The 15,610-nt window shown below is 35.8% G+C and overlaps 1 protein-coding gene and 1 non-coding gene across 2 annotated transcripts in view; one reads left to right on the forward strand and one right to left on the reverse strand.

Moving 5' to 3' along the window:
- Positions 1-15,610, forward strand: part of IARS2 (isoleucyl-tRNA synthetase 2, mitochondrial) — an 82,226-nt gene that overhangs the window by 59,171 nt on the left and 7,445 nt on the right. The window contains exons 15-18 of the mRNA XM_058275233.2: positions 2,946-3,054; positions 3,541-3,643; positions 4,415-4,540; positions 15,270-15,401. Of these exons, the coding sequence (XP_058131216.1) occupies positions 2,946-3,054; positions 3,541-3,643; positions 4,415-4,540; positions 15,270-15,401 (470 nt within the window). The remainder of the gene's footprint in view (positions 1-2,945; positions 3,055-3,540; positions 3,644-4,414; positions 4,541-15,269; positions 15,402-15,610) is intronic.
- On the reverse strand, positions 2,186-2,292 carry LOC111761101 (U6 spliceosomal RNA). Its single transcript, XR_002794558.1, has one exon. It is a non-coding gene; the product is annotated as a U6 spliceosomal RNA (small nuclear RNA).

Genomic DNA, 15,610 nt, shown 5'->3' on the forward strand with positions numbered 1-15,610 from the left:
ACAACTTCAAAACCTGAAGATACCCCCGTAGTGCACATCTTTTTACATCTCCCTGCATTTAGCCACTCCAGTGACCACTATTTGCCACATCAATGATATAATTCGTTATTTTTTTCAGTTTGCTTTTTTTAAGAGGTGTCAGAGATCAAACCCAGGACCTTATACATGGGTAGCAGGCACTCAACCACTGAACTACATCCACTTCCCTTTAGTTATCAATAATATATCAGTACTGATTTATTGATTGTACTAATGCAAGATGTTAATTATAGGGGAAACTGTGTGTGGTATATGTGGGGACTCGTGTACTTTCTGTGCAATCTGAATGTACCTAAAAGTGCTGCAAAAATAAAATTTATAATAATTCAATTAGAGGAAGAAGAAAATTAGGATAGAGAAGCAGCATTCTAGATGTTGACACTAAAACATTTTATTCTTTTTGCCTTTTCCACTAGATGTCAACTTGAAGAGTCTAGTCAACAGACTTCTCTTTTCTCCCCAGTATCTAGCATAGTGCCTTTTGCGTAATAAGTGGTGGATAATGTTGGTTGAATTGAACTTAAACTGGAAAATGCAGTTCTTTTAATTTTGTCTCCCTACCTCCACCTGGGAAATCTTTCTCATAAAAGGATAATGATACTGTTCTTTATATTAGGACATAAGGACAAAGCATTATTTATAAATAAAAGGGATTACAGAGCTTAAGAGTTGTGAGTTTAGATTTTTATTATTTCCCAAAGATATTATATTTCATATTTTGAAAAATTTAATTTTGAAATACCTTCAGACTTATAGAAAAGTCGAAAATTTGCAAAATAGCATAAAGAATTACCACATACCTTCATCAGATTTCCCAGATGTTAAAATTTTTCTTTATCATTATCTGTCCCTTTTCTCTCTTTTTTTCTGTATTATTTGGGACAAGATACATATATTACACCTTTTTTTTCTTGAAATACTTCAGTATGTATTTCTTAAAAACATGGAAGTCTCTTATATAGCAGTACAATATCAAAATCAGGAAATTAACATTGATGCCAGACTGTTAGCTATCTACAGATCTTATTCAGATTTTGCCAGTTGTCCCAGTAATGTCCTTTATGGGAAAAGAAAAATATGTATTGTCCAAGAGCCAATTTTGGACATGCTGCAGTTGGTTTTCATGTCTCTTTAGACTTCTTGTTTTGTCTTTGTCTTTCTTAATCTTGGTATTTGTAAAGGTTCTGATTGTTTATTTTGTGTAATTTCTCTCAGTTTGTGTCTGTGCAATGTGTTCTCCTGATTAGATTCAGGTTATGTATTTTTGATAGGAATACTATGATATATTGTGCATTATATCAGAAAGTACAGGATGTCTATCTTAGAGTCCCATTACTGGTGATATTTTAACTTTGATCGCTGGATTAAGGTGATTGCTACCAGTTTTCTCTATTGCAAAGTTACTTTTACCCCTAGCAATCATCAATAAGCATTGTAGGGCGATATTTTGAGACTGTGGAAATGCCCAGTTTTCTCACTAAACTTTTGTTTACTGGTTTTGCATCCCTTAATGACACTGCCTGAAATAATTGTTAACTCATGATGTTTGCCAAATGGTACCTTTGTGTCAGATAATAGTTAACTATTGAATGTCAAAGTAGCCAGAAACTTACTATGTCTATATCTTAAGGAATTTAACACTAACTTATTTTTTTTTCATATTTTGCCTATCTTTTGACTGGTCGTTGTCAAATTTGAAACTGATAATTTGACCTTTCTAAGATACTCTTTTTTTCTCTGATTTATTTATCCATCAAAATTCAGCACATTCAGATAGCGTTATTTCTAGGTTAAGTGCATGTACTCTGGTACCAGATTGTCTGTTCAAATTTCTGTTGCTTACTATCTATATAGTTTTGGGCAAGTTATTTAACTTCTTTGAACCTCACTTAACTCCTCTGTAAAATTGATAATATTAAGCCTGCCTTATAGAGGTGTCATGAAAATTAAATGATTTAATATATATAAAGTTAATAGATATTCAGCAAATATTTGTTGCATTAATAAAAACATCAGTTTATTTTCTCAAATGATTTAACTGAAATATTGATAAATATTATTCATTAGTCCCTAGCTTACAGTGTTTTATTTTTTTTAATAATTTTAAAGCAGTCACTGTTTATTAACTGACCAGTTTACAAAAATAAAAAATATGGAACGCTTCACAAATTTGTGTGTCATCCTTGTTCAGGAGCCATGCTAATCTTCTCTGTATAGTTCCAATTTTAGTATATATGTTGCCAAAACAAACACTACATCGTGTTTTTTAAAAATTTTTAAATTTATTTCTTTCCCCTTTCCCCCACCCCAGTTGTCTGTTCTCTGCTGCGTGTTCTTTGTCCGCTTCTGTTGTCAGCGGCATGGGAATCTGTGTTTCTTTTTGTTGAGTCATCTTGTGTCAGCTCTCCGTGTCTCTGTGTGTGCAGCACCATTCCTGGGCAGGCTGCACTTTCTTTCATGCTGGGCGGCTCTCCTTACAGGGCGCACTCCTTGCGCGTGGGGCTCCCCTACGTGGGGGACACCCCTGCGTGGCAGGGCACTCCTTTTGTGCATCAGCACTGCGCATGGGCCAGCTCCACACGGGTCAAGGAGGCCCCGGGTTTGGACCGCGGACCTCCCATGTGGTAGACGGACCCCCTATCCACTGGGCCAAGTCCACTTCCCATACATAGTGTTTTAGTCCCCTGTGATTTAGGAGATCATACTCCAAAGCTTTTTCCTTTATCTTGAATAAGAAAGTAGTAGTGGGATCAACTGTTCAATTTAATGTAATCTAGTCTTTGGAAATAGCATAACAAAAGTAATAAGTAGCATGGTTACTTTTATTATTTTAATACTTTTGATACATATTCATTTTTGTTTTCCTATTTTAATTGACTTAAAGTCCTTCATCTTTTATATTTGAGGTTCTGACCAAAGAGCTGATTTGTACTTGGAAGGAAAAGACCAGCTTGGGGGTTGGTTTCAGTCTTCTTTATTAACAAGTGTGGCATCAAGAAATAAAGCACCTTATAAGTGAGTATTTGTACCTTACCTAAACAAGCAGCATACTTTGAGTACCCTTGTGTACTTGCCGATTGTGACGTACTACACTGAGTAATACATGTAATGAAACACTGTTTTGTATTAGGTTACAATCTCCTTAGAGAAGTAAAGAGTTTGGGGTGATAGAACAAAGAGAAAATGATGCAGAGAATGTCTTGTCACTGAGCTAAAATCTTAAAATTGTAATTCCTAAAAGAGATAAATTTACCCTTGACTGCAATAGTTGGAAACCTATATACAAGTGAAAAACTTGACTTCAAGTAATTTAGAGCAGGGTATATCTCAAGCTGTAGAGAATTAAACTTTATTAAGAACAGCTTCCATCCATAGTCTGTCACAAAAAAATCCTTTTTTTTAAAATGGCAAACTAAGTTACTCTTTTTTAAGCCATAAATCATCTTCAAAACGATAATAACAGTTGTGTTTATTGTTAAAATAGCTGATTTGTCTTCTTAGGGCAGTGATTGTTCATGGATTTACCCTTGGAGAAAAGGGAGAAAAGATGTCCAAGTCGGATGGGAATGTTGTTAATCCTGATGTTGTCATTAATGGAGGACAGGTAGGTAGTCCCAAAAATTTATATTGCTTTTCTTGTAAGGTTCTTAAGTTGGCAGCCAAAGCCCTAAGGATATAGTTACTTCAATATTAAAAAATCAAAAAAAGCATGTAAACTATAATTTTATAGTTGATGGAAAGTGTATGAAAAAAACTGCAGCTTTTAAATGCATCTCTCATTTTGTATTCTTGGAAATTGTACGCTTTAAAGCAAGTTATTTGTAATGGAGGTCATATATGGAGGTTGCTGATATTTTGGTTTGTTTTGGGTTGCTTTCATAAAAGAAATCTCTTGTATTATTTTGCTCTTATAGCTTTCTACTGCCCTCCTCACATCCTGTAACATTGCTTTGTGTACAGAGTTCACTAAGGACTATGAAAAAGGCAAAGCTGCTCCCCACTCCCTCGGCTCCCGTAATGTGGAAGTCCATGGCAGAGTTTTGTGTTCAGCTATGAGCTATAATAGGTGTATAAATACACGACCACAGAAGAAATTAGGTATTAGTGTCTGTGCGATGAATAAGATTACAGAGCATATTCTCCTTCTCTTTCCCACTTTATTTTTTAGATGCAGCCTGATTCTGAAATTGTTGGCCCCTATTTTATTACAATGCTGGTATATTTTACTTTTATATTCTGGGCTCAGACATTCTTGAAATCTTGCCTAAAACATTTGTTCAACTAATTGAAATTGCAAGCCATTCTGTTTAGGTACTTTTTCACAGTGTCAAGGACCAAAAGCCATTTTGTTGCTATGTTTTTTCTCAATGTAAAGGACCAAAGCAAAGAGCCCCCGTATGGTGCTGACGTCCTGCGCTGGTGGGTGGCTGAGTCCAACGTCTACACTGAAGTGACAATTGGTCCATCTGCACTTAATGCTGCAAGAGAGGATATTAACAAGGTCAGTCATTCTTCCCATTTCCGAGTGAAAAGTTTAGCAAACTGGTATTTAAAAACTGCAGGTTGTTTGGCACTGCAAAATTGCATGATAGTAAGTTCTATATATGTTTTGAGCATTGAAGAATAGCCCGTTAATTTATCTGTTTAAAAATAGTAACAGGGAAGCGGACGTGACTCAAATGGTTGAGCACCTGCTTTTGGTTCCTGGTGCCTTCTAGAGAAAACAAAAACAAAACAACAAGCAAAACAAAGAAAAAAATCAATGAGGGGAGCCGATGCGGCTCACTGGTTGTGAGCACTGGCTTCCCGCAGACAAGGTACCAGGTCAATCCCCAACCCCCAGTACCTCAAAAAAAAAGTAATAATGCTAATAACCTAATTTTATATGCTGCCTTATACTTTTTATGTGCTCAATGATCTTTCCCATTTATTCTGTTTATTCTTACCTGTGATCTATGTGAATATAACAATCTCACCTAGATAGGTGGATAAACAGGCCACTGAAAGTTAATTTGGCCCAGGGTTAAAAACAATATGGGAATTCAATCTTGAGGTGTGTAATCAATAGCTGCTTCTGTTAACAAGCTATTGAAATGAGCGTTTCTTTTTAATTGAAGTGAAATTCACGTAGTATAAAATTAACCATGTTAAAGGGAACAATTCAGTGGTACTTAGTACATTCACAGTGCTGTGCAACCTCCACCTCTACCTGTGTTTGAGACATTTTCATCACCCCAAAATAAAACCCTATGCTAATTAAGCCATCACTCTACATTACCCCCTTCCCCAGTCCCTGCTGAGCACCAGTCTGCCTTCTGTTTAACTGATCTGGATATTTCATTCAAATGGAGTCATACAATGCGTGATGGCTTCTTGCAGTTAGCATGTTTTTTGAGATTTATCTTTTAAACTCTTCTACCTTTTGAACTACTTTGAGTAGTGTTGATATGAATATTAATGTACAGGTATTTCTCAGAGTATCTGTTTTCAGTTACTTTACATATATACCTAGAAGTAAAATTGGAAGGTCGTATGTTAACTTTTTGAGGAACCATCAAACTGTTTTCCACAGTAGCTGTGCCATTTTACATTCCTACTAGCAATGTGCAAGGGTTCTAATTTCTCCATATCCTCCTAACACTTCTTATTTTCTGTTTTATTGGTTATACCCATCCTGGCGTATATGAAATGATACCTCATTATGGTTTTCATTTGATTTTCCCTAATGACTAATAACACTGAGCATCTTTCCATGTGCTTGTTGGTCATTTGTATCTTTGGAGAAATGTCTGTTCAAGTTCTTTGCCCATTTTTTTTTTCTGGGGCTGAGGATTGAACTTGGGACATCCTAAGTGTGAAATTGGCGCTCAACCATTTGAGCCACATTGGCTCCCCTGAGTTGTTTTTTTTTTTGGTTCGTTTGTTTTCATTTGTTTGTTTATTTGATTTTAGGAGGAACCAGGAACCAAACCCTAGACCTCCCATGTAGGAAACAGGTGCTCAACTGCCTGAGCCACATCCATTCCCTTTGCCCATTTTTTAATTGGATTGTTTCTTTTTGTTGTTGCTGAGTTGTAAGAGATCTTTATATACTCTGAATACTAGATCCTTAGCAGACATATAATTTACAAATCTTTTTCTTTCATTCTATAAGTTGTCTTTTCATTTTTTTGATCATGTTCTTAGAGGCACAAAAGCTTTAAATTTTTATGAAGTCAAATTTACCAATTTTTTCTTTTGTTGCTCATGCTTTTAGTGTCATATCTAAGAATCTTTTGCCAATTCCAAGGTCATGAACATTTTCTTCTAAGAGTTTTATAGGTTTAGCTCTTATATTTAGGTCTTTGAGACACTTTGAGTTAATTTTTGTATATGATGTAAGGTAGGAGTCTAACTTCATTCCTTTGCATTAGACTCTCCAATTTTCCCAACACCATTTTTTGAAAAGACTGTTCTTTCCCCACTGAGTGGACCTGCCACTTTTGTCAAAAATCAGTTGAGGGGGGTGGATGTGGCTCAAGTGGCTGAGCGACTGCTTCCTGGGTTTGGTTCCCAGTGCCTCCTAAAAACAAAAACAAAACAAAACAAAAACCAAGGAAACAAATGGTAAAACCAACTCAGGGGAACCAATGTAGCTCAGTGGTTGAGCACTGACTTCTCACATACAAGGTTCTCGGTTCAATCATTGGTCCTGGGACTTCAAAAAAAAAAAATCCCTTATCAGGGGGTGTGGATGTGACTCAACGGCCTGCTTTCCACATAGGACGACCTGGGTTCAGTTCCTGGTACCTCCTAAAAAAGGGAACAGAAACAAACGAAGAAACCAACTTGGGGGAGCTTATATGGCTTGGTGGTTGAGCACCGGCTTCCTACATACAAGGTCCTGGGTTCAATCCCTGGGCCCCAGTACCTGAAAAAGAAAATCAATTGACTATAGATGTATAGCTTTATTTCTGAACTCTCAGTTCTGTTCCATTAGTCTGTCCTTATGCCAATACCACACTGTTTTTATTACTGTGGCTCTTATAGCAAGTTTTAAAATGAGAAATGGTGAGTTCTCCAACTTTGTCCTTTTTCAAGATAGTTTTGGCTCTTCAGGGTCTCTTTCAGTTCCATATGAATTTGAGGATCAGTAAAAAAGAATGCTGGAATATGGATAGGGATTGTCGAACGTAGATCATTTCATGTAGTATTGGATTTTTAACAATATCAAGTCTTTCAATCCATAATCAGGGATGTCTTGCAATTTATTTAGGCTTTCTTTAATTTCATTCAGTAATGTTTTATAGTTTTCAGTGTACAAGTCTTTACCTCCTTGGTTAAATTTATTCCTAGATATTTTATTTTTTTAGATGCTATTGTAAGTGGAGTTGTTGCTTTAATTTCCTCTTTGAATTATTTGTTGCTGGTATGTAGAAACACAACTGATTTTTGTCTCTTGGTCTTATACTTTGCAGAGTTCCTTTATTAGCTCTAGCAGATTTCTTGTGGATGGATTCCTTTGACTATTCTATGTATTAGATCATCTCATCTGCAAATAGAGGTAGTTTTACTTTGTGCTTTCTGATTTAGATACCTTTTATTTCTTTTTCTTGCCTAATTTCTCTGACTAGAACTTCTGGTACAATAATGAATAGCACTGGTGACAGTGGGCATCCTTATCTTGTTCCTGAACTTAGGGGGAAAACTTTCAATCTTTCACCATTGGGTATGATTTTAGCTGAGTTTTTCATAAATATTCTTTATCATCTTGAGAAGCCTCCCTTCTATTCCTAGTTTTCTGAGTGTTTTTTTTTTAATCAGAAATGTTGCTGAATTTCATTAAATGCCTTTTCTGTGTCTCTTGAGATAATCTTGTGTTGTGGGGTTTTTTTCCCTCCTTAATTCTATTTATGTCATGTATTACACTGATTGACCCTTGCATTCCTGGAATAAATCCTTCTTGGCCATTGCGCATGATCTTTGTAATATGTTGTTGGATCTAGTTTGTTAGTATTTTGTTAAGGATTTTTGCCTTTTTATTCCTAAGAAAAATTGATGTAAAATCCTCTTTTCTTGTACTTTCTTTATCAAGCTTTGGTATCAGGGTAAATCTGACCTCGGTGAATGAATGAATTATGAAGTATTCCCTCCTGTTCAATTCTTGGAAAGAGTTTGAGAAGGATTGGTGTTAATTCTTTAAATTTTGGTAGCATTCACCAGTGAGTCCATTTGTTCCTCACCTTTCTTTGGTGGAAGATTTTTGATTACTAATTTAGTCTTTTTACTTGTTATAGTTCTTTTGAGGTTTCCTATTTCTTTTTGAGTCAATTTAGGTTGTATGTTTATTTCTAGTCATTTAAAAATTTCATCTAGATTATCTAATTTGTTGTTGTACAATTGCTCATAGTATTCTCATAAAGTTCTTTTTTATTTCTGTAAGATCAATAGATGTCACCATTCTCATTTCCCTTTTTTAATTATTTGTGCCTTTTCTCTTTTTTCTTTGTCAGTCTGGCTAAAAGTCTGTCAATTTTATTGATTTTTTCAAATAATCAACTTCTTGTTTTGTTGATTTTCTCAGTTGTTTTTCTAGTCTCTATTTCATTAATTTCTTATCTAATCTCAATGATTTTTTTCTTTCTGCTGACTTTGGGTTTAGTTTGCTCTACTTTTTTTAGTTCCTCAAGATATGAAGTAAGGTTATTGACTTAAGATCTTTTTTCTTTATTAAAATAGTTGTTCATAGCTATAACTATCACTCTAAGCACTACTTTTGCCACATTCCATAACTTTTGGCATATTATGGTTTCGTTTTCATTTGTCTATAAATTCCCTTGTGATAACTCTTTAGACCATTGGTTGTTTAAGAGTGTGCATTTAATTTCCATGTACTTGTAAATGTTCTGGTTTTCCTTATGTTATTGATTTCTAGTATTTGGAGAAGTTTCTTTCTGTAATTACAGTACTTTTAAATTTAGTTAGACTTGTCTGTGCCCTAACATATGGTCTATCCTAGAGAATGATCCATGTGCACTTGAAAAGAATATGTATTCTGCTGTGTTGGGTGAAGTGTTCTATATATGTCTGTTAGATCTAGTTGGTTTATAGTGTTGTTCAAGTCCTGTATTTCTGTGATGATCTTCTGCTTAGATGTTCTATCCAGTATTCAAAATGGTGTTTTGTTAAATTTGTCAGTTTCTCCCTTCAATTCCAACAATGGTTGCTTCATATATTTTGAGCCTTGTTGTTTGGTGCATATATGTTTTTGAAATATTCATTTGATTGGATGATGGTTGGATTTTAAGAAGAGAAACTGCTTTCTCCCAACTATAATATCATTGAAATAACCAAAAAAAAAAAAAAATCATTAAAACATGAACAAAATCTGTTCATGAAAAATATAGAAAGATTTTGTTAGTGAACCAGAAACATTTAGGAAACTCTGGAAAATGTAATACAGGTTGATTTGAAATGAGGAAATATTGATATGATACTACCCGTTTTATGTTTTTAATTGTTGTATCTCCTTTTTGAATTGACCTTTTAATCAGTGTAGTGTTCTTTTTCTCCAAACTCTCTATTAGTTACTATTTTCAAGGCATATTTTTCCCCAGTCTTCTTACTTTCAGTCTGTTTTGTCTAAGATGAGTCTCTGGTAAACAGCATATAGTTGCCTCATGCTTCTTTTTCCATTCTGTCAATCTTGACCTTTTGATTGGAGAGTTTACATTTAAGTCAAAACATTCTTCTATTTTCCAAATTGTTTTCAGCATGTCTTATACCTTTTTGTAGTTCCTCCTTTGCTCCATTACTGCTTTCCTTCTCATTTCCTTTTATGTAGATTTTTAAATATGTTTTCTTTGTGGTTAACATGTATTAAATTAATATCATAAATCTATTATAGTTTAGTTTGTATTGATAATTGGTTTAACTTCAATAACTGTTTCTGTTTCTGTCACCCTATGTCCCTCCCCTTTATGTTTTTATTCTCACTAATTGTATCTTTTTTTTTTTTTAAGATTTATTTTTTATTTATTTCTCTCCCCTTCCCCACCCCTCCACCCCCCAGTTGTCTGCTTCCTGTGTCCATTCGCTGTGTGTTCTTCACTGTGTTCTTGTATTCTTGTCAGCGGCACCTGGAATCTGTGTCTTGTTTTGTTTCATTATCTTACTGCGTCAGTTCTCCATGTGTGCAATGCCATTCCTGGGCAGGCTGCGCTTTTTTTTGTGCTGGGTGGCTCTTATTCCAGGGCAAACTCTTTGCACATGGGGCTCCCCTACACGGGGGGACACCCCTGTGTGGCATGGCACTCCGTGCGTGCATCAGCACTGCATGTGGGCCAGCTCCACACGGGTCAAGGAGGCCCGGGGTTTGAAACTTGGACCTTCCATGTGGTAGGCAGACGCCCTATCCGTTGGGCCAAATCCACTTCCTCTTTTTTATTTATGTAACCTGTACCAAAGGATTGTGATTTTTTTTTAAGTTAATTTAAATTTTAGGCCATATAGGTACAGATGGCAATATAAATGAAAAATAAAATAATACTGGCATTTATATTTAGCAATACAGTTACCTGTATCAGAGGTCATATTTTCTTTGTACAGCTTCAAGTTACTCTCTAGCATCCTTTCTGTTAAACATGACAGACTCCCTTTTGCATGATTTTTAGATGATCTCATGGTAATTAATTCCCTCAGCATTATTAAAATCCAGAAATGTCTTAATTTCTCCCTCATATGGAAGGACATATTATTCTTGGTTAATTTTTTTTTGTTTCAGCATTTTATGTGTAATGTTACTTCCTTCTTGTATTCATGGTTTCAAATGAGAAATCAGATGTTATTCTTATTAAGGATCTCTTGTATATAATGTGTTAATTCTGTAAAGATTTTCTTGTCTTTTTTGTTTGTTTTGACAGGTTAACTATCATGTTTCTTGGTGTGAATCTCTAGGAGTTTGTCCTGCTTAGAGTTCCTTGAACTTCTTAGATTTATATTTATATCTTTAATCAGATTTGGGAAGTTTTAGGACATTATTTTTTCCCCCCTTTCTCTCTTCTCTCTTTGTCATCTGTGGTGCATATATTGGCATATGCACGGGTGTCTAATTAGTTTCTCAGGCTCTGTTCATTTTTTTTTTCCATTCTTTTTTTCTTTCTGTTCCTCAGACAGAGTATTTCCAATTTTATCTTCAAGTTTTCTTGTCCTTTTTTCTACTACCTGCTCCAGTCTGCTGTTAAATTCAGCTTTTGAAATTTTCATTTCAGTTAATGTACTTTTCACCTCTAGTTTTTTCTATTTGATTCCTCTTTATAATGTTTATTTCATTATTGGAATTTCATTTAGTTCATAAATTGTTTTCCTGGTTTTCTTTAGTTGTTTGCCTATGTTTTCCTTTAATTCTTTGTCCTATTTAAGAGAATTGATCTAAGATCTTTGATTAGTAATTTCAGTGACCAGGGCTTCCTCCTGGATATTTTTTGTCAAATTCTTTTTCCTTGTGATTGTACCATACTTTATAGTCTTCTTTGAATGTTTTTTAATATTTTTTTGGAAACTGAACATTCTGAGTATTATGTTGTGGTCATTCAGGAAGTCTACTTTTCCCACTTCTCTGTCTGCCAGGCCAACAAAAAGAAAAAGAAAAAAGTACATTAATAAAATACACACACATACATAAAAGAGTGTATTGCCTCTAAAAGTCTTTCAGTAGATGCCAGTGGGAAACTGGAAGCTGCTACTGTCAAGGCTGAAACTGATGCCAGTGTATGCACTGATTCCCTAGAGGTCTGCCAGAGGGAGCAAATACAAAAAATAGAAAGAAAAAATAAAATAAAAAGCATGCATTAGCTCTCTGTGTCCTCGTAGTTGCTCATTGGAAGCTGGAAGTTGCTGTTCCTGAGAGTTCCAAAACCAAAGCTAGCATCCATGCTGATTCCTGAGGGATCCCCCAGACTCACCTCAACTTCTAAACCCAGTTTTTGGAGGATTGTGTTCCCTCTGCCCACCCTGGCTCCAGCCAACTGCTCCCAGATTCCAGGCTACATGTCTTCAGCCACTGCTGTTTCCATAGCCATGGCTGTAATGCTGAGGAATGTGGGCTGACCTCTAGTTCCCATACCTTCACTTAGGAAAGCTAAAGTCTTCACTTATAAATGCCAGTATTATTATACTTTTCATTTATATTGCTATCTTTACCCATATTAACTAAAATTTATTCAGCATTCCTGTGGTTCTAAATGTACAATCTTGTTCCAGAGTCACTACCTCGTTAAGTCCAAGCTCTTTATCCAGTTCTTTCGTTATTCTCAGGAAAACTTTCTATTCAGCCATTTTGCATTTGCCTTTTGTAAGAGTTTTTGAGTTAATCTGTTTTGTCAGACATTAGTATAGGAGGAACCCTTGCTCTCTTTTGGTTAATTTTTGCATGGATTATCTTTTTTCCATTTTCACTTTGATCCTTATTTGTGTCTTTGGATGCAAACTAAGTCTCTTTTAGACAGCATATAGTTAGATCATATTTTTAAATCCATTTCTGCCAGTTTTTTACTTTCAGTTGATGAGTTTAATACATTTTCATTTAATTTTATTACACATAGGCAAACTGCCTTCTGCTGTATTGTTTTGTTTTTTATGTCTTATATTTTTTCTGTTCTGCAGTTCATCCAATGCTGCCTTCCTTTGTGTTTGGTTGATTTTTCTAGTGTACCGTTTATTCTTCTTCATTTCTTTTTCTGTGTATTTTTTCACCATTTTCCTAATTATCTTCATGGGTATTCTATGTTAACATTGTAAATTTATAACAGTCTAGTTTGAAATGATATCAACTTAAATCCAGTACCATACATAACTCTGGTCCTTTACAGCTGTTTCCTCCCTTTATGTTATTATCACAAGTCACATCTTTATACATTGTATGTCCACTAATACAGATTTACAGTTACTTTATGCATTTGTTTTTTTAAATCATATAGGAGGGAAGCGGACTTGGCCCAAAGGATAAGGTGTCTGCCTACCACATGGGAGGTCCGTGGTTCAAACCCTGGGCCTGCTTGACCCGGGAATCTGTGTTTCTCTTTGTTGCATCATCTTGTTGTGTCAGCTCTCCGTGTGCACGGCACCATTCTTGGGGAGGCTGCACTTTCTTTTGCGCTGGGCGGCTCTCCTTCCAGGGCACACTCCTTGCGTGTGGGGCTCCCCTATGCGGGAGACACCCGTGTAGCACGGCACTCCTTGCGCACATCAGCAGTGCGCATGGGCCAGCTCCACACGGGTCAAGGAGGCCCGGGGTTTGAACCGTGGACCTCCCATGTGGTAGGCAAACGCCCTATCCACTGGGCCAAGTCTGCTTCCCTGGGAAGTTTTTGACTATTATGTTTTCAGATATTCTTTCTACTCCTCTCTGTCTTGTCCTTCTTGGACTTCCATAATGTGTATGTTGTCTGTTGATGATGTCCTAGAGTCCCTTGGTTTTGTCTATTTTTCTTTGTTCTGTTTTCTTTCTGCTCCTCATACTGGATTTCAGTTGTCCTGTCTTCAAGTTCACTGATACTTTCTTCTTCCTATTTAAATATGCTGTTGAACCCTTCTAATGGATTGTTTCAGTTACTAACCTTTTTAGCTCCAGGATTTCTGTTTGATTCCTTTTTATACTTTCCCATTATTTTCTCTTTGTTCAGATGCTGCTTTCCTGGTTTTCTTTAGTTGTGCTAATGGTTTCCTTTAGCGTGTTGAGCATATTTAAGGCCGCTCATTTAAAGGCTTTGTGTAATAAGTCTAATGTCTGCACTTCCCCATTGATGCCTTCTGTCATTTTTTTCCCTGTGCATGGGCCATATTATCTTATTTCTCTCTTTTTTTTTTTCCAAACAAATCAATTTTATTAAAAGAGCATACGGTTCATTCAACATGTACCGTCAGTGTATTTGGTATAATCACATAGTTGTGCATTCATCACTCCAATGATTAGCATATTTTCATCATCTCAATAATAATAAAAAACAGACAAACTAGAATATTCTTCTCTCAATTTCTCTATATTTCCTCTGTTGTACATAGCTGCTTATTTCTCTTTATGCCTTATAATTTTTTTTTTGAAAACTGTAGAACTTAAATATTATGTTGACTCTGGAAGTCCTATTCTTCTCCTTCCCTAAGGTTTGCTATTGTTAATATTGAGGGCTGCAGTTATTGATTTTGTTTAGTTTCTTTTCCAAACTGTTTTTGCAAAGGTTGTATTCTTTGTTCCTTTATCTCAGCAGTCAGTCATTGACTTAACAGAGAGTACCTTAAGTGGCTGGAGCCAAAAACAAAACAGCAAAACAAAGCCCACAGCTTTTCAAGTCTGCGTATTAGCTCTGAGCTGGGGTACTGTTTCAGTGTTAAGCCAGGGTTGTCTACACTTTAGCTTTCACCTGCTGCTTGCATGGAGGCCAAAAAAATCTGCCACGGTTGCAAGTATGGGGTCCTCTCAGGTCTTTTCTGAGCATGAATCTCGTCCTAGGCAAGTGTGTTTTACTTGGATTCCCTGATATATGCAGTAGTCCTTCAAAGCCTCCCAGAATCTTATCTTTAGCTTCCTTCTTCCCATACTTTGAGTCTGTGTGCTGCCTACCTTTTCTGCTGTCCCTTGCTCCTGAAATGCTTTTGACAGTTGTCACCTGGAAAGTCTCTCCAGCATAAGGGAAACAAAAGAAAGATCAGCTTCTTTTCCGTCATTCAGGAAACTACCATACAATTCAACACATACCACCACGGTCTTCTGAGAACCAGTTTCTATCGTCTCCCTTCGTACCAGCAAGCCATTCACCAGGAATGCATGCTGCCCACCCTGTAGTTGCCCAGCTAAGGAGTGGGAGGTAGTAGTCAGCAAAGCAAAAATGCTACAACATTTTCTTTTTCAAGTATTGCAGTCATTTTCTTTTTAAAACAGTCTTTTAATTGCTGTGTAGGTTTTTTATTAGATTACAGAGCTTCGAAAAAGTTGACTCATTTTTTACTGGCTTTAGTGGTTATTTCAGAAGTGAGACCAATTCTTGAAACTCCCTACTCCACTGTATCCATACTGTCACCCTGAGAATTTGTCTTTTCTTTTCTGCATATGTAATCTTAAAATTGATGTAAAATTATCCCATTAGGAAAGAGACACATATGGAATGATACCTAATTACAGTGTAAAATAGTTTTTCAGGGAAGATCGATGGCCCTAATATTTTTTAACTGTATACTTTTTTTTCTGATATGAATAGCTTAGGAATACACTCCGTTTTCTTTTGGGAAATGTGACTGGTTTCAACCCCAAAACAGATTCGATTCCTGCTAAGGATATGTACGTCATAGACCAGTATATGCTACACTTACTGCAGGATTTTGCAAGTAAGGTAAGTGTGAATTAATACGTTTTGGAAAATGGAAATATCAGTACTATTGTATGTTAAAATTTTTGTTTCATAAGAATGGAAACACTCTTCCTAAAAATAGTAACTATAGCAATGAGAAAAGTTATCTATATATATACATATATAGTTTTTCTTTTGATATAATTTCAAGTTTACAGGACAGAGAAAAGTTATATTTGACAGCTTTCATA

The sequence above is a fragment of the Dasypus novemcinctus genome, chromosome 13 (genome assembly GCF_030445035.2).
Source record: "Dasypus novemcinctus isolate mDasNov1 chromosome 13, mDasNov1.1.hap2, whole genome shotgun sequence".
Lineage (NCBI taxonomy): Eukaryota > Metazoa > Chordata > Mammalia > Cingulata > Dasypodidae > Dasypus > Dasypus novemcinctus.